Genomic DNA, 19,706 nt, shown 5'->3' with positions numbered 1-19,706 from the left:
AGATAAAATGACTTGCCCAAAGTCACAGAGCTAGTTAGTGGCAACCAGGTTTCCTGACTTTTAGTCTGATACTCTTCCTACCATTGAACACTGTCTAGTAAATATATATAGTGATTAATGATGTCATAATAATCACTTATCAGAATACACTCAAAATTATTTACATTAAATAATTAAATTAAACCAACATCTAGTTTAATGGTAAGCAACAGGCATAGTTCAATCTTTTTGTGTTTGTGTGACAGAGACAGAGAGAGGAACAGACAGGCAGGAAGGGAGAGAGATGAGAAGCATCAATTCTTTGTTGCGGCACTTTAGTTGTTCATTGATTGCTTTCTCATATGTGCCTTGACTGGGGGGCTACAGCAGAGCAAGGGACCCCCTTGCTTAAGCCAGCGACCTTATGGTCATGTCTATAATCCCATGCTCTAGCCAGTGACCCCACGCTCAAGTTGGTGAGCCTGCACTCAAGCTGGCTGAGCCCACGCTCAAGCTGGCTACCCTGGGGTTTTGAACCTGGGTCCTCTGCATCCCAGTCTGATGCTCTATCCACTACCTGGTCAAGTGCATGGTTCAATCTTAAATCTTCTTTTACCTGTGTGTTCTCTGAATTCCACCATTGCTTTCATTGTTTTAGAATCTGCTAGTGCCATCAACCAGAACAATTTGGTTCTACCACAACCTTCATGAAGGTCAACCTTTATAGCTTCTTCTTCTTCTTTGAAGACCTATTGTATCATTAAAAAAAAAAGAAATAAATTTATCACTCTGAAAGAGTAAAAAATTTAATTATTCAATAATAATGGCTTTCATTTAGTAAGCACTCTAAAAAGTTCCAGACATTTCCAATCTTCTCTTTAATCTTCACAACAATTTCATTTTTATAAATGTGGAAACTAAGTTCTAGACAGATTAAACAACTTGCTTGATTTACACAATTGATAAGTGAGACAGCTGGAAATTCCACTGAAGTCTTTGACTGCAAAGTCCATTTTCCCCATTATAAAGTTTCCTTTCCCACAAAATTTACTGAACATACTTTATGTTCCAGATACTGTGTGTATAAACAGAAATCGTCACCTGTCTTTGATGAGTTTTGGTTCGTCGATGAAGATGAAGGAATCTGTCACAGTCAGTACATAAATTTCCACATACGTTGCATAAAATGATTGCTGCAGTTTCACCATCATCATGGTTATCACACATAGGCTAAAATAAGGTATTTCCATAGGTTACATTAGATTAACAAGAAAGTCTCAATATGCACACAAGTATAATTTATTTTCAACAGTAACAGACTGTTATTCTGAAGTTTATTAAGTATTTAGAATTTGAACACTGAACAGAATGATAGTTGCCTGACCTGTGGTGGTGCACTGGATAAAGCCTCAACCTGGAATGCTGAGGTTTCTGGTTTGAAACTCCAGGCTTGCCCGGTCAAGATACATATAAGAATAACTACTAGAGTTGATGCTTGCCACTCCTTCTGCTACCCTCCCCCTTCTCTCTCTCTAGCCTCTCTAAAATCAATAAATAAAGTCTTAAACAAACAAACAAAAAACCAGAATGATGGCAAAGAATACTAAACTATAAAATAACCTCAAAGGCCCCAATTCCAATGATTAATAAAATAAACATGTATACTTTGCTTAGTGACTTGAGAAAAAATTTCTCCATTACATTCAAACATTCTGTACGGCTAAGTGAATAAATTATTCAGTTTTGAAACCTGAACCAGTAATAAGAAAGTGTTGAACGGGCCCTTCCAGTGAATATAAAGATACATTTGAAACCTACTTTAAGTACATTTCTGAAGAAATGGTAAGTCATATTGCCTCTCTTACTGCTTTATTTCCTTCTTACCACACGACTGATTACGTTTAGTAAAAAAATTGAGATAAAAAAATAAAAGTCTGACTAAAGACAAATTATGGCTTGATGCACATGTCTCAGAGAAGAAGGGGAAAGCTCTTTTATATAATTCAAGCCCGTAAACACTATAAAGAGGGGACCCTTGTGAGATGAACTTCATCAATGTGACACAATTTTTCTATAGTTCCACTAATTATGTAGTTTTGCTTACAGTGGTTTATTTTAAAGGTAAGCTAATGCTGACTAAAGAGAAAAGATCATTTAATATAATATAATCTGATCTTACCATTTGTTTTTGTTGTCCATCCTTTCCCATCCACCTCCCCGAGGAGAGACGATCTACATGGTCCTGATCAAGAACGCACAGTGATGCCAGAGCAAGCCAGAGCTGTCGGAAGGAGAGGCCATTGTTATGCTATTGAGCTCTTAGGGAAGACGTAAAATGTTGACTCTCTGACACATGAAAAGAGTTCAGTAAATGCCAGCTGGATTTGAAAACATGTACGTTAATACCCAATGATACTCAAATTTTTCTGATGTGGCAGCAGACACACATACTCATTGCTGTATTCACTGAATAAATAAAGGTTGCTCTGATGAACCGTTCTATTTTCTACCTGACATATTAAATTATTCTTTATTGGTCTACTATGGAAACAATATACTAATACATGACTTTACATATTTAATATACCAAGGCCTCCTGCAAATTTTTCCACCCAGTATAATCTGACTGAGGTGTTAAATTCCAAGGAAGGTGGTACAATGGCTGTGTGATTATGCACAGTCCACTGAGTAGTTATATATTATTATTATTTTTTTTTGTTACAGAGACAGAGTGAGTCAGAGAGAAGGACAGACAAGGACAGATAGGAAGGGAGAGGATGAGAAGCATCAACTCTTCGTTGCAGCACCTTAGTTGATCATTGATTGCTTTCTCATATGTGCCTTGACGGGGGTGGGGGGGTGGGGGGGGTGGGGAGGCTACAGCAGACTGAATGACTCCTTGCTCATGCAAGCGACCTTGGGCTCAAGGTGGTGAGCTTTGCTCAAACCAGATGAGCCCACGTTCAAGCCGGCGACCTCGAGGTCTTGAACCTGGGTCCTCTGTGTCCCAGTCCGATGCTCTATCCACTGTGCTACCACCTCGTCAGGCACATATTAAATTCTTGTAGATAATAATAGTTACTCACAAGTCTCTGTATGCTCCTAATGGCCTTGTACTATGTATGCTTGGTGCATTTTGTCAGAAATAAATGTCTAACAGAGAAAATAAATGTCTAACAACTTTAGAAAATTGCCCTCAGAAATAGTTCAACACTTTCTGAGGCCTAAAGGGTAAGCTTCAGGTTTACACAGAATGATGCATTTCTTCATTACTGAGAAAAAGTAATTTAACTATTCTAAATTTCTAAGAAGTGCAATGCATGTGACTATCACTGGATACAAAGAGTAAGAAGGGAAAAAATAGGAAAAGAAAAACCAGAAAAAGAAAAATAATGTATGCAAGAAAAAAGGGAAGTGCAGAATGAAAGAACACATGCAGGGTTGGGAAGGGTTGCTTTCAGAATAACTGCTTCAGATATTACACTCACTAGCAACACAGCATAAATTGGCTTTTCCTGCCCTAGGGAAATAGAATTTATCTTCTTTTTCAGACTTCTGAGAATTAATTTAAGCAATATCCACCAGTGTAACTTCCTCATGCTGTTACACTGTCCTACTTCAAGGAAATCTCAAATCTCTTCTGGAAGCAAATGGTACATGAAATTTGGTAGGTTAAAATTCCTACAGATGTCTCATCTGAAGAATTCAATCCCACTCTCCATGAGATTCTGCCCCAACCTACCCCACCCTAGGCACAATCTTTTTTTTGTGTGTGTGACAGAGATGGGGGGGGGGCATATAGGGACAGACAGGAAAGGAGATGAGAAGCATCAGTTCTTAGTGGAGGCACCTTATTTGTTCATTGATTGCTTTCTCATATGTACCTTGACCAGGGGGCTACAGTAGCCCAAGTAACCCCTTGCTCAAGCCAGCAACCTTGGGCTTTAAGCCAGCGACCCTGTGCTCAAGCTGGATAAGTATGCGTTCAAGCTGGCGACCTCGGGGTATCAAACCTGAGTCAGGCCCTGGCCGGTTGGCTCAGCGGTAGAGCATCGGCCTGGCGTGCGGGGAACCCGGGTTCAATTCCCAGCCAGGGCACATAGGAGAAGCACCCATTTGCTTCTCCACACCCCTCCTTCCTCTCTGTCTCTCTCTTCCCCTCCCGCAGCCAAGGCTCCATTGGAGCAAAGATGGCCCGGGCGCTGGGGATGGCTCCTTGGCCTCTGCCCCAGGCACTAGAGTGGCTCTGGTTGTGGCAGAGTGACGCCCCGGAGAGGCAGAGCATCGCCCCCTAGTGGGCAGAGCTTTGCCCCTGGTGGGCGTGCCGGGTGGATCCCGGTCAGGCGCATGCGGGAGTCTGTCTGACTGTCTCTCCCTGTTTCCAGCTTCAGAAAAATGCAAAAAAAAAAACCCCAAAAAACTTGAGTCATATGCATCCCAGTCCGACACTCTATCCACTGTGCCACCTGGTTGGTCAGGCACAAACTTTTTGCTTTTTAAAAAAGGCCTGTAGATCCAAGAAGTATGCTCTAGGGTTCTACTTTAGGCCAACTGGGCCATACCAAAAGGAGTAGGGAGGGCTTTGTCCTCAAAGGACCTTAGTGTATCATAGCATTAACACTGACATTCAATTCACTGTGTAAACCACAGCAAATACACTATTAGAAAGATAATATACTGACATAAGGAAATTTAGCCTTTCTAACCAGTATATCCCGAGCTTCCTAAATGATACCAAAAACAAGTGATACAGAACACATAACAGGGAATATTAATAACCACTATACTTAGTTCATAAATGAAAGAAAAAACCCTTTTCACGCTTTTTCAACAAATATATTTGGTAAAAGAAATATGGATACAGATGACTTATTGATTCAAATTTGTTCAAACCTATTATTGAAAAAGAACATGCAATGATATAGACCAAATGAAAAGAAACAAACCCTACCCTAGTTGTTGCAATACATCTCACTGGAGATCTAAATTCTTCCTCCATCTTGGTCAAGGCAATGATTGTTTCTGCAATGGCATTTTTTGTTACTCGGGACCACGCTTCTGACAGATGACCCTATGAAGCAGGACATAATTTAATAAGCAACCAGAAATGTATAATCATAGTAGTAAATTCTATTCTCTGAAATAACATCTCTCACCATAAGGACAAATCTGTTAATGGAATCTTAATCAAGGGGCGTATTTTTGAAATAAAAATCCTTCACCACCGTATGAAAAATTCAACTAATAATCGCTATTTTAATACTAAAGGAAAGAAAATAAATTAGGTTCTCAATACTTTAGAGTTTAAGGGCATTTCCTTTTACATTTTGATAAAAACATAAGAAGGTTACTAAGGTTTTTATGAGAGATTTTGATTACGAAATCTTGTTACTTAATGTGAAATTTATACAGCTAAACTAATTGCTGTAGGTGAGTTATCACTGGAACCTAAGAGCATAAATGGGTTCAAATTACCACTACCCTAATTTGTTAACTTTATTTTTACCAATCACTATCACTTTTAAACAACTATAAAATTTAGGTGTTCCTAAACAGTTTTCTTAAATATATATTTCCATCCCATGAACATGTTGAGAAAGCCTATTTGAGAACTAAAAAAAGTTCTCTCCATTTCTTTGATTGAGGAAATAAATGTCCATACTGTTGGAAAAAGTGAAAGGACTTCAAATTTCCCCAGATTATCTGCTCTCATCTCATATATACATTCTATCAATCTTAAGGGGCAGTTCAAATTCCTCCTCTTTCAAAATGGCCTGCTGTCTAGTCTCCCCTCTAGGAACCTATAATCCACTGTATCTTGCCCTTCTCAGGCTGGACTTCTGGAAATCAAGAAATGTAAGGAAACTTAACATTATGGAGTACTCGGTAAGAGGAGGGCACTCTGATAAGTAATGCCCTTTCTTCCACAGTCAGATCTTTGCACAAAGCCAACAATTAAAGATAGTGGTGTAGGACATTAATAAAAAAGAGTCAAGGTTTTCTTTTTTATTTATTTTTTACTTTTAGAAGAGGGGAGGCAGAGAGACAAACTCCCACATGTGCCCCGACTTGGATCCACCTGGAAAGCCCAACAGGGGGCCAAGCTCTACCCATCTGGGGCCGTTGTTCTGTTGCTCAGCAACTGAGCCATCCTCAGCACCCAAGGCAAACTCACTCGAGCCAATAGAGCCATGGCTGCGGGAGAGGAAGAGAGAGAAGGAGGGAGGGAGGGAGGGAGGGAGAGAGTGAGGGAAAGAGACAGGGAAGGGGTGGAGAAGCAGATGGTCACCTCTCCTGTGTGCCCTGACTGAGACTAGAACCCGGTACATACACCAGCTGATGCTCTACCACTGAGCCAAGCAGCCAGGGCAAGTAAAGGTTTTCTAAACCATGAGAATTGAAGAGGAGAAATGTCTACTTTGGGTAGCCCCTTATTTCCATTATGTTTTCAGACTCAGCCTATTTTTTAGGATTCCAAATATATAGTTATTTTTTTTTTATTTTTCTGAAGTGAGAAGTGGGGAGGCAGAGAGAGATTCCTGCATGTGCCCTAACTGGGATCCACCAGGCATGCCCACCAGGGGGCGATGCTCTGCCCATCTGGAGTGTTGCTCCATTGCAACCAGAGCAATTCTAGCACCTGAGGTGGAGGCCATGGAGCCATCCTCAGTGCCTGGGCCAACTTTGCTCCAATGGAGCCTTGGCTGCAGGAGGGAAAGAGAGAAATAGGGAGAGAGGAAAGGGGGAAGGGTGGAGAAGCAGATGGGTGCTTCTCCTATGTGCCCTGGCTGGGAATCAAACCTGGTACTTCCATATGCTGGGCTGACGCTCTACTTACTGCTAAGGCAACTGGCCAGAGTTATACTTATTATTCTTTTTAAGTTTTAAAGTCTTGGAAGACTTATGTTACCTTTCTCAAGTAGATGAACTGGGAAGTTTGAAATTAACAAAACTTAAAGGACAAATTTATAACTAACTGAAAAGAAAAATAGTACAACAGTTATCCAATTAAACAGAGCCATTAAGTAAACCAAAATAACACTAATGTACTTCTCCAATTAATTCAGTAGAATAAGCTGCTTGTTTTGTTAATAAGATTTTTACTGCATTTTATTGACAATGTTCAGGAGATGGGAACTTACTGCTGCCATATCCTTAATAAGTTTAATGATGATCTCAGAGATCTGGGTAGGAGTTGAGCCCTTCATCCACCAATGACTTTCACCTCGTCGAATGTAACTACAAAGAAAAGTCAGCATTTGCAAACTTATCGGTGACAGTTAACAAATGAGTAAGATGAACACTGTTATTTCAACATGCAGCATTCTAATTATTTAAATGATCCAATTAAAGCATTTTGAAAGAAAATTAATCAATACATTACATTACATTACCCATTATCTGTGTCTTCAACATCAAGAGAGTAGCTATTCTGATATGTGTTCCCTTTAAAATATTTGTTTACATATTATTTGTGAATGCATCTTCTAGGACCATGCTATTCAAAGTATATCCATAGACCACAAACTATTTGTCCACATAGAGGTAATAAAGAGCTTGCACCAAGATATGTCAACTACATCACTGAGCATGGCACTGTTGAGTTCAGCTGGCAATTTTTCCCCCTAGCAAGTCTACGGAGGAGAAGGAAGCTATATACTGATTTACATTCTGATGCTATTTACTTAATATCATGGATTAGCTCTTTTACTAGCATGAACCTAATTTTTTGCTGTAACATGCAATTCTGGAACAAACATTCTTGCATATGTCTTTGTGCACATGTATGAACAATTTTGATGGAAACAGCTGTATAAGTAGAATTGGTGGGTCAAAGGATATGCATATTTTAAATATAGTAGATATACTATTGAACTAACATCCAAAAAGACTATGACAATTTACATATCATTGGAAAAAATGCCTATTTCTTCATAATGCAATGAAAAGATATTTTCTTACTGTTTTATTTACAGTTCTCTGATTATCAGCAAAGTGTCTTTTCATTTGTTTACTGCCATTAACAATTTTTCTACTCTGAACTAAGTTTTAATGTCATCTACCAGTTATTTGTTTTTTTCTCATTGATTTTGAATCATTCTTCTCATATTATGCCTAATAATGGACTGTCCACTATATAGGTATTAAATATTTTTTCTAGGTCAGTTGCTTATATTTTATTTATTTATTTTTTTACAGGAACAGAGAGTCAGAGAGAGGGATAGACAGGGACAGACAGGAATGAAGAGAGATGAGAAGCATCAATCATCAGTTTTTCGTTGCGAGACCTTAGTTGTTCATTGATTGCTTTCTCGTATGTGCCTTGACCGTGGGCTACAGCAGACCAAGTAACCCCTTGCTTGAGCCAGCGACCTTGAGTTCAAGCTGGTGAGCTTTTGCTCAAACCAGATGAGCCCGTGCTCAAGCTGGCGACCTCGAGGTCTCGAACCTGGGTCCTCTGCATCCCAGTCCGACGCTTTATCCACTGCGCCACCGCCTGGTCAGGCAGTTGCTTATATTTTAAAAGTACTGTCTATCAGTTAATTTTCTTCCTTCCTTCCTCCCCCCCCCCATTTTTTTTTCTTTTTTTTTTGAGAGAGGCAAGGAGAAAGAGGAAGAGAGACAGGAACATCAAACAGCTCCTGCATATGCGCTCTGACTAGGGATCGAATTGGCAACCTCTGTGCTTCCTGACGATGCTCCAACCAACTGAGCTATTTGGCAAGGGCTCAATTTTAATTTACTGATTGATTTTTAGAGAGACAGAGAGAAAGGGCAAGAGAGGGAAGGGGTAAGGGAAGCATTCATTTGTTGTTCTACTTTGTCATGCATTCATTGATTGTCCCGTGTGTGTGCCTTGACAGAGGATCAAACTTGCAACCTTCTTGTTTTGGGACAACACCCTAACTAACTGAGCTAATGGCCAGGGCCTAATTGTCATTTTTACGTTGCCAAATGCGTGAATCTTTTCCTCTCTGACTTCTAGGTTCTGTGTTTTGTTTAAGGAGAACTTCCCAAATTGAAGCTTACAAAAATATTCTTCTCTGGTATGTCCTTGTAGAATTTTAAAATAAATATATATAAAGCTTTAACTGGTATCAAGCTTATTTTTGTATATGCTATGAAATAAGGGCCCTATAATTGTTTTTCTACCTGGGAAGTATACCAAGGTCATATATTTAGCACACTCCTTTTCCCACTATCCAAAATGACACTTTTGTTATATATAGCACTCTTTTTTATATACAGGTCAGTCATTTTTGGCTTCTGTTTGTTGAATAAGCAAATAAGGTGTAACTTGACATTACATATTAATTCTCCAAACAGTAGCTTGTTCTGTTCTATTTTAGTAAAAAAACAGCTGCAATGACCAACCTGGAATTGAAAATCATTGGAAGCGTAACAGTTGTCACTCCTTTGCCCACGGTGGTGCCAGCTGTTCCTGTGATGGTGGTTCCTTTGGCTTTTAGCTGTACTGTAAGTGCTTTGGCAATGCATCCTAGAAACATGTCCAAGATACCTAGCTTATTCCAATCTCCTTTCTCTGTTGAGTGAATGATATCACTGATATCTGCTGGGGGGAGGGATTTCACTCCTATGATGCTGGCTAGACGATTAGGGGTCACTTCAGGCAAAACTCGTCTTAATAAGGAGGTTACCTGGTAAAAAAAAATATGAAAGTAAAGAATTCCATTTAAAGATCAGTGTTTTCAAGTTTTCTTTTTCTTTTTTTTTGTAACAGAGACAGAGAAAAAGAGACAGAGAGGGACAGATAGGGACAGACAGACAGGACAGGAAAGAGATGAGAGGCATCAATTCTTCATTGCAGCACCTTAGTTGTTCACTGACAGCTTTCTCATATGAGCCTTGACCTGGGGCCATAGCTGAGTGAGTGACCCCTTTCTCAAGCCAGTGACCCTGGGATCATGTGTCTATGATCCCACATTCAAGTCAGCAACCCCACACTTAAGTTGGTGAGTCTATACTCAAGTCAGATGAGCTTGCTCTCAAGCTGCTGACCTTGGGGTTTCAAACCTGGGCCCTCTGCATCCCAGTCTAATGCTCTATCCACTGTGCCATTGCCTGGTCAGGATTCTTCTTCTTTTGAAATAAAACCAGTTGCCATTCTATGATTTCAAAGCTTTGAAAAGGACTGAAATATGACTTAAACATTATTTTTAATTTTCCAAGTGGTGATTACTACTTTAGGACAGCAAGAAAAAAACACCTTTTATTTGGTCTGGATTAAGGAAAAATTAAATTACAGATCTTAGGTTAATAAGACAATCAGTAGCCAGAATACTCGTATCACAACACTACATTAGTAAAATAAACTATATTTTGCTCTTCCATATTCTTATTACAAGGAGTCAAAAGACAATCCAAAACCTAAAACATAACAAAACAAAAATCAATAATTAAGGTCCTACACTTTACTAGTTCAATTTCTAACAATGTTTCAAGTAACAAAATAAATCAAAAGGTAAGTGGTATGACTAGTCACCTGTCTCTGGACTCGAGGAGATGCTGTGTGAAGAAGAGAGAAGAGATCCTGGAGCAGAGTCAGCTGCTGAGCCAGATATTGCCGGCCTACATTAGAGCCACTCAAGGCTAAAACCATAGAGAGCAGTTCAAAGCAGTAAGCATCTGAAGAGGCATCTTCATCATTAGGTTGAGAATTGGCATTTTCTTTGCTTGATATGGCATGTTCCCATTCTTCACGAACTCTGGTAGCTTCCATGCGAATAGCCTGGACTATGTGAGCACATACCTATGGTGACATAGCAACATAAAGAAAATGTAAAAACATATTTGTAAGTCTGACTACTACTAATTTTTTAAAAAATACAAGAATATTAGTTGATACTCAACCTAAAACCTCCTAGTTAATTCTACATCATACCTATCTCTCAATTTACCTTTAAACATAATTAAGGAAAATTAGGGGAACCATGATTAAAAATCTAAATATTTAAAACATCTACTACTTAGAATCTACCTATATACAAGTTACCTGAAGTTTAAGATATCAAAAACAAATCACCATATTTTATCACTTCTGAGGCATATTTCCCTCTATTGTAACATTTCAATTCCTAATGTAGTTTATTTTTTTATTTAGTGAGAGGAAGGGAGGCAGAGACAGACTCCTGCATGTGCCCAGACCAGGATCAGCCCGGCAAGCCCAGTAGGGGGCGATGCTCTGCACATCTGAGGCCCTTGCTCCATTGCAACTAGAGCCATTCTAGCGACTGAGGCAGAGGCCATGGAACCATCCTCAGCACTTGAGCCAACTAGTTCTAACTGAGCCATGGCTGCAGGAGGGGAGAAGAGAAAGAGAGAGAGAGAGAAGAGAGAGAGAGAGAGAAGAAAGAGAGAGAAAGACGTGAGAGAGGGAGTCATGGTGAAGCAGATGGGCATTTCTCTTGTGTGCCCTGACCAGGAACTGAACCCAAGACATCCACACACTGGGTTGATGGTCTATACTGAGTCCACCAGCCAGGAAATCCTAATGTGCTTCATAATTGGTGGCATTCACAACTTAATTGTCAGCAAATTTGCTTTCATAGTGATATAAAATAACAGCTCAATTTACAAATGGTAGCATATAAGATTCAACAAAAGCTGTTAAAAAAGATATAAGCATAAATAAATTTATGTAATTTATTTAAAAAGATTTAATGGTGTTGAAAGTTCAAATAATGGGCTAATTTAAAACCAGTATTTTACTTGACTTTTGAAGGGCTATTTTTAAGTTATTTAGGCACTCTATTATATGAATAATGTAGTGCTAATTTCCAATCTCCATATAATTAAAAATATTAACATTGGTTTAGTTAACTTAATTGCTCATAAAAATAAAAAGAAATCAACCAACAAACAGAAAAATGTGGGTAAAGGAACATAGGAAATGCAAATGAAACCTGATATAGTTGGGCTTTTGACACCAAAATAAAACAATCTACCTGAAAATAAGAAATAATGGCACTGGCCACCTGGCTTAGTAGAAAGAGCATCAGCCCTGCATAGGGATGTCCTGGGTTTAATTTCCAGTCATAAGAGAAGCCACCATCTGCTTCCCTCCCCCTCCTTCTCTCCCTTCTCTCCTTCTTCCCCTTCCACAGCCAGTGGTTCCACTGGTTCAAGTATTGGCACTAAGGATATGGTCTGAGCATTTCAGTCTCAGGTGGTAAAACCAGCTTGAGCTTGGTTGATTTCAGCATCAGACCCAGACAGGGGTTGCTGGGTGGATCCCAGTCAGGGTGCATGTGGGAGTCTGTCTCACTATTTCCACTCACTTATAAAAAAAGAGAAAAAAAAAAAAGAAAACAAAGAACAGCAAGGTAAGAAAAGTTAACACTTGGCCCTGGCTTGATAGCTCAGTTCGTTAGAGCGTCATTCTGAAATGCCAAGGTTGTGGGTTCAATCCCCAGTCAGGGCACATACAGGAAGCAACCAATGGATGCACAACTACACTGCTCACAAAAGTTAGGGGATATTTTATTGCTTCATACTCATTTTGAAATATCCCCCAATTTTTGTGAGCATTGCAACAACAAATCTTTCTCTTACTTTTCTTCCTCTCTAAAATCAATGAAAATAATAGCATTCATAACAAATCTTTAAAGTGATGCAGGTGTGCCAATACAGTACTTTTTCTCTAGAAAAAAATACAGATACAGCCTGTAGGACCTATAAAAGAATCAGTATAAAAAAAGCTTCTATAAAATTTGGAAATTACTTTGTACCTTAAAAATAAACAAAAACTAATGAAGATAATGAAATAGCTATTAACTAACCTGTTTTTGTAAGTTAGTCAGTTTACTCCTGCTGAATATGATTCCAACCATATGTTCTTTCAGGTCAGCATCTGATGTTGCCTTTATATAGAAAAGGGGGAATAAAAGCAGGCACATTGAATAAAATTTTTACATTTGACATTTTAAGATATCAAAAATAAACATATGGAACTATACCAAACTAAAAAGCTTCTGTACAAAAAAGGAAACCAACAAAATGAAAAAGCAACCTACTAAATGGAAAAAAATATTCACAAATCATTTTATCTGTTAAAGGGATAATATCTAAAGTATATAAAGAACTCATAAAAACTCAACAGCAAAAAAACAAACTGATTGAAAAATGGGTAGAAGATCTGAACAGACATTTTTCCAAAGAAGTTATATAGACAGATGCCCAACAGGTACATGAAAAGTTGGTCTACATTGGTAATCATCAGGGAAATGCAAATCAAAACCACAATGAAATATCACCTGTTTGAATGGCTATAATAAAAAAGGCAAGATTAACAGGTATTGGCAAAGATTCAGAGAAAAAGAAAACCTTGTGCACAGTTGGTGATGGTAATGTAAATCAGTACATCTAGTATGGAAGTCAGTGTAGAGATCTCTCAAAAAATTAAAAGTAGAGTTACTATATGATCCAGCAATTTCACTTCTGGGTATTCATTTTCCTGAATTGCTAACAACTGAATTGCTAATTTCTTGAATTCTTCTAACAACTGAATGTACGATATGAACTAATGTTCACAATTTAGAAATAGATTCAAAGTGACCCTAAATTGACTAGATCCCTGGACATTTGGTTAAAAAAAAAGTGTCCAACAAAGCTCTATAAATTAAGCTACTCTAATACCAACAGTAATCAAAGAAATTTCATAAGAAAAGTGAAGGCTGAAATTTTATAGTGCTTATTATGTACATGACACTCTTCTAAATGACAGTGATATACAAATATATATATATTTGTATATCATATAAAATAATCTTATTTAATCTTTACAACAACCCCATAAGATAAAACTGCATACATATTCTACATACATATTTCACAGGTAAGAAAACTGAGGCAAGCCACTCTCATGCTTAAAGGCTCTTGAAGACTCGAGAAAACTATCAACCAGCTTCAACTAACATTTATAGAACCCCATCACAGAACAAAAACAGAGTTCACATTTTTTCAAGTTGACACTGACATTCACTAAAATATAGCATATTATGACCTAGAAATCAAATCTTAACAATTTTAAAAGGAGTGAAATTATATAAAATATATTTTTGACTATAATAGAATTAAACTAGAGATTAATACAGAAAACTATCAGGAACATTCCCAAATACCTAGAAGTTATATAAGACACTTCTAAATATCTATCCAAGGGTCAAAGAAAAAAATCTAAACAGGAGTCAGAAAATATTTTGAACTGAATGAAAAAGAACAAAACAAGAAAACACCATATCAAACATTTGTGCCACGCAACTAAAGCAGTGGTTAGAAGAAACTCACAGCATAATTCATGTGAGAAAAGAAAGGTCTCAAATCTGTGATCTCTGTTTGGATATTACAAAACTAGAAAAAAATCAAACACAAAGCAAACAGATGAAAAGAGTAATAGTTTCTGGCCAGTTAGAGTATCATCCTAAAATGCCTAGGTTTGGGTTCGATCCCTGGTCAGGGAACACATGGGAAATAACCAATGAATGCACAGTAGAGCAACAAGTGAATGCTACCCTTCCTACCTTTCTCCCCCTTCCTCTCTCTGTCTCTCTAAAATCAATCAACAAATAAAATAATAACAAAAGAAAATATGCCCCTACAGATTCTACTAATATTAAAAAAAAAGGATATATTATGAATTTTTGCCAATAAATTCAGCAGGTTAGGCAAAATGGGACAAATTACATAAAAGAATTACCAAATCCCACTCAAGAAGAATAGATCACTACAATATTCCTGTATCTATTAGAGAAAGTACATTTATAGAATAATATTTTTGCTACTTAAAATACTAGAGAGATTATACAATAGGTTACTTTTATCTCACTTTTTAAATTCCTTTATATTTGTGTTTCTTTGCTTTTTTTTCTTATTCCTTTTTTAGAGTGGAGAGAGAAAGAGAGAGGGAGACAGGAGGAGAGGAACAGGAAACATCAACTCCCACATGTGCCTTGACCAGGAAGCCTGAGGTTTCAAACTGGTGCCTCAGCTTCTCAGCTTTCCAGATCAACGTCTTTTTTTCACCCCCAGAGTCAGAAAGAGTCAGAGAGAGGGACAGACAGGAAGAGAGAGAGATGAGAAGCATCAGTTCTTTGTTGCAGTTTCTTATTGTTCACGATTGCATTCTCATTATGTGCCTCGATGGGATGGGGGCCTGGGGAGGTTACAGCAGAGCAAGTGATGACCCCTTGGCTCAAGCCAGCAACTGTGGGCTTTAAGTCAGTGACCTTTGGCTCAAGACAGCGACCATGGGGTCATGTCTATGATTCCACGCTCAAGCAGCAACCCTGGGCTCAAGCTGGTGAGCCCGTAATCAAGCCAGATGAGCCTGTGCTCAAGTCGGTGACCTCAGGATTTCAAACCTGGGTTCTCCACATCAAAGTCTGATGCTCCATCCACTGTGCCACTGCCTGGTCAGGCTAGACCAATACTTTTATTCACAATTCAGATTGTGTTTCTTTGCTTTTTAAAAATAGCTTTAGTGAAGCCCCAGCCAGTTAGCTCAATCAGTTAGAGCAGTGGTCCCCAACCTTCTTTGGGCCACGGTCTGGTTTAATGTCAGAAAATATTTTCATGGACTGGCCTTTAGGGTGGGATGGATAAATGCACAAAATAAAATTATGTGACTGGCATAAAAACTGTGGTATTTTTAAATATAATTGTCGAACTTATGAGACAAGTGTCAAGAGTGAGTCTTAAGAAGGATGTAACAGAGGGAATCTGGTCATTTTTTAAAAATACAGGAAGCATGTGCCCTGAGTGGTATTTGGTAGTTCTTTCATGTAATTTGTCCATGTCACCTAATTTGCTGAATTTATTGGCATATTGTTTATTATAAAATATACTTATTAACCTATTATTTTATTTATGGATTTAAATATATATATGTATATATCTTAATAAAACAGAAGAGAGTACAGAAATAGGCCTACATATTTATGGTAAGTTAATTATTGCTAAAGTACAGTCTTTTTAATAAATGGTGGTGGAACCATTAGACATCTGTATGTAAAATTTATAAACCTCAAACTTTACTACAGAAAAATTAACTTAAAATGTATATAGCTCTAAACAAAAGAACTAAAACTGTTTCTAGAAGAAAACATGGTAAAATCTTTGTGACCTTACATTTTAGATAAGACACAAAAATCATGAATGAGTCCTTTAGAAAAAAATTAATCAGACTTCATCAAAATTAAGAACTTCTGCTCTCTGAAAGATAAGCCTCAGAGTAGCAGAAAGTACTGTATATTTTGCTCCATAAGACGCACTTTTTTCCTAAGTGTGTGTGGGGGGGACCCTGGCTGGTTGGCTCAGCGGTAGAGCTTCAGCCCGGCACATGGAAGTCCCTGGTTCGATTCCCAGCCAGGGCACACAGGAGAAGCACCCATCTGCTTCTCCACCCTTCCCCCCTCCTTCTTCCCTCTCTCTCTCTTCCCCTCCCGCAGCCAAGGCTCCATTGGAGCAAAGTTGGCCCGGATGATGAGGACGGCTCCATGGCCTCCACCTCAGGCACTAGAATGGCTCCAGCCACAGCAGAGCAATGCCCCAGATGGACCGAGCATCACCCCCTGGTGGGCATGCCATGTGGATCCCAGTTGGGTGCATGTGGAAGTCTGTCTGCCTCCCCCCTGCTTCTAACTTCGGAAAAATACAAAACAAAACAAAAAAACAGTGGAAGGGGAAATGCCCATTCATCTTATGGAGTGAAAAATCGGTATTTTATTAAATATTTTAACACACCATTTGGTTCAGAATATTTTTTTTCTTATTTTCCTCCTTAAAACCCTAGGTGTGTCTTATGAAGCAAAAAATAGGGTATTTGAACATACATACTTGGTTAAGGACCTATAGCCTAAATATACTGAATATAAAAAGAAATTTTATAACCCCAAAACAATATAGACCCAATATAAAAATATGAGTAGAAAACTCAAACACTACACTAAAGTGGTTGACAGGGTCTAGGCATGAGATGAGGGGACTGATTACAACGGAGCATGAGGGAAATTTTAGGGGTAATGTATTTTAAAACTTGATTATAATGATGTTTTCACTGTTGTATATATACATTGGTCAAAATTCACCAAATGATACAGTTGAAAAGGATGAATTATTTTGTAGGTAAACTTTACTTCAACTGCTGGCATAATCTTTTTTATTCAACTATAAAATAAAATCTCACTATGTACTTTCCTAGTCTTAGGCCAGCCTCTCCAGCGAGCTTGAGAACTCATCTTCTCTATTCATCTAACTTTTGTCCTTTCTTTTTAAGGTCTAACACATGCCCAATGTTCCCCCAAGAAGCCTTCCCTGATCACTCCAGGGCACATTAATCTATCCCAGTGTACTCTGGAATCCTATAGCTTATGCAATTTTTTTTCATATATTTAAGAAAGTTGGTTATATACCATATAGTATCCTCATTGATTTATTGAAGGACATAGAGACTTTTCTGAGACTGAATGCAAGCTTTTTTGAGACCCTCATGGTTTTTATGCACCAAGTTGTCTTTGATAAAATTCAGTTGATTCAATGAGTAGTTACATATATAGTCTTTCAAATGGTATCTGCAAAAGATGCTGAAAATAATTACCAGAATTTATGAAATCTTATTTTTTATAGACCCCAGATAGAAAAACATGGATGATTCAGACAGTAATGCATCAGAAGGCACAGTGCTAGATGAGGTAAAACCTTGAAATTATCCTTCAAAGGGCTGCCAGGGTGATTATTTGTAATATCTAAAGACACAAGAATATTGAAACTAGTGAGAGTTGAATTCTTTTTTTGGAAATGAATGAGATTTTCCTCTTAGGTATGGCCCTTTAGGTTAGCCCAAATTAAGTAAAGCAACTGCATTTTAGAAGAAATTTTAAGAACAGGGCCCTGGCTGGTTGGCTCAGCGGTAGAGTCAGCTTGGTGTGTGAATGTCCCGGGTTCGATTCACATCCAGGGCACACAGGAGAAGTGCCCATCTGCTTCTCTACCCCTCCCCCTCTCCTTCCTCTCTGTCTCTCTCTTCCCCTCCCGCAGCCAAGGGTCCACTGGAGCAAAGTTGGCTTGAGCACTGAGGATGGCCCAATGACCTCTGCCTCAGGTGCTAGAATGGCTCTGGTTGCAACAAAGCATCACCCCCTGGTGGGCATGCCAGGTGGATCCCAGTCGGGGACATGCAGGAGTCTGTCTCCCTGCCTCCCTACTTTCTCACTTCAGGAAAAAAAAAAAAAAGAAAGAACAATATAAAAAAGTTATTCTAATAAAAATTTACTGAACACATGGTGATTATGGTATGGTGTATACAAACACAAACAAAACATGTACTTGATGTTTAAGAAACTATGATTTGGAAGAAGAGGAGATAAAACATGTAAAAAGAAAAAATTGCGAGAGAGAAACCTAGAGACACAAAGAGATTACTATGAAGTTTATCAGAAGGAAGACTACGTTTTGCTTGGGGGAAAGCATAATTAAAGTTCACGGAGAAGACAATATTTTTAGGCTGGACTGTGAGGACAGATAAAATGGCAGGAGAAGATAACTGATAGGACACAGCAGAGTAAATGAAGTTAATTTTACAAATTAACATTTGAACACAACAGTCCAAAGTGCAGAGCAAATTTTGTGGCTACTTAAAATACTAGCTTGATCACACACAAATCATAAATTTTTGATAGTTCCTTTATCTTCTTTCTAATTAAAATAAAAAATATTAACTGCACATAAACTAATATCACATATACATTAAAATACATAGCAATATATGGATTATTTCACTGAACAAAAGAAAATGAAAAAGGCAAATAAATATTTTTAGAATACAAATAATACATTGTATACTTTTTCCTCTCCTTCAGGTGATGATAACAACACTTTTTCCTCTTGTTCAGGTGTAGGTTCAGCATCTCCAGAGATGAGTTTTCCAAATACCTGAAGAAGAAGACAGAGGCGTGAGAAGAAATTAATGGCAGGAATTACTACTGTGAAAGGTACAGAACCCATCTGCTGAATCTGCAGGCATTTTAATATAACTCATGTTATTCCTTCTATATACCACAAATTTTCAGAATTATGAATGTAAAATGAGATACAGGATTTTAAGACTGTAAGAAAAAAATAGGCCTTTGTAGCCAGCAAGCTCTAGTAAGTTCTACAAAATATTTTATTAATTCTCTTGATATTATTATTGAAATACTATATCCTGTGTTGGAATATGTAGTAAGGAGACTCACTTGAGATGTGATAAGTCTGAACACTCGCAGAGTCTCAGCTTCACAGTTCCTCTGCTGGGCCACACTGGCTGAAATCTGGCCAGCAATTTTTGTGCTTTCGCCATCCTTCCAGCCTAAAACCTTTACTTGTCGAACTCTCAATGTATTTTCTGGGCCCTTTAATTCAATTTTGATGATGTGATTATCCCCTCCTGGGAGTTCACTTGTTACCCAACCAATATGCCTGGAATCCAGATCAACCTAGAAGAGCAGAAAAAGGACAGAAACCAGATACAGCTGTATCACTATTTTATCATTGTCCTAGACTTAGCACTAATAACAGCTAGTTGAAATTACAAATAATTGTACCAACTGTAAAGTTTACTAGGTAATTTCACACTGATTATCTTACGTAAACTTTGTGAGGATAAGTAATATGGTAGTAGCTGTTATACGGATGAAGAAAGTAAGGTTGACAGGTGAAGGATTCTCACTAAG

At 38.1% G+C, this 19,706-nt stretch overlaps 1 protein-coding gene across 16 annotated transcripts in view; it reads right to left on the bottom strand.

The window, feature by feature from the left end:
* Positions 1 to 19,706, bottom strand: part of MYCBP2 (MYC binding protein 2) — a 333,902-nt gene that overhangs the window by 15,030 nt on the left and 299,166 nt on the right. For 14 of the 16 annotated variants that reach the window (XM_066236389.1, XM_066236395.1, XM_066236388.1 and 11 more), the window contains 10 exons: positions 19,230 to 19,469; positions 18,829 to 18,927; positions 12,780 to 12,860; positions 10,484 to 10,750; positions 9,355 to 9,638; positions 7,122 to 7,218; positions 4,931 to 5,050; positions 2,159 to 2,260; positions 1,081 to 1,209; positions 596 to 728 (listed from right to left, as the gene is read on the bottom strand). In XM_066236389.1, the coding sequence (XP_066092486.1) occupies positions 596 to 728; positions 1,081 to 1,209; positions 2,159 to 2,260; positions 4,931 to 5,050; positions 7,122 to 7,218; positions 9,355 to 9,638; positions 10,484 to 10,750; positions 12,780 to 12,860; positions 18,829 to 18,927; positions 19,230 to 19,469 (1,552 nt within the window). The remainder of the gene's footprint in view (positions 1 to 595; positions 729 to 1,080; positions 1,210 to 2,158; positions 2,261 to 4,930; positions 5,051 to 7,121; positions 7,219 to 9,354; positions 9,639 to 10,483; positions 10,751 to 12,779; positions 12,861 to 18,828; positions 18,928 to 19,229; positions 19,470 to 19,706) is intronic. The other 2 variants (XM_066236391.1, XM_066236405.1) reach the window with 1 other exon arrangement.

The sequence above is a fragment of the Saccopteryx bilineata genome, chromosome 6 (assembly GCF_036850765.1).
Source record: "Saccopteryx bilineata isolate mSacBil1 chromosome 6, mSacBil1_pri_phased_curated, whole genome shotgun sequence".
Lineage (NCBI taxonomy): Eukaryota > Metazoa > Chordata > Mammalia > Chiroptera > Emballonuridae > Saccopteryx > Saccopteryx bilineata.
The sequence above is the reverse complement of the archived record's forward strand: the minus strand, read 5'-3'. Positions and strand labels throughout refer to the sequence as shown.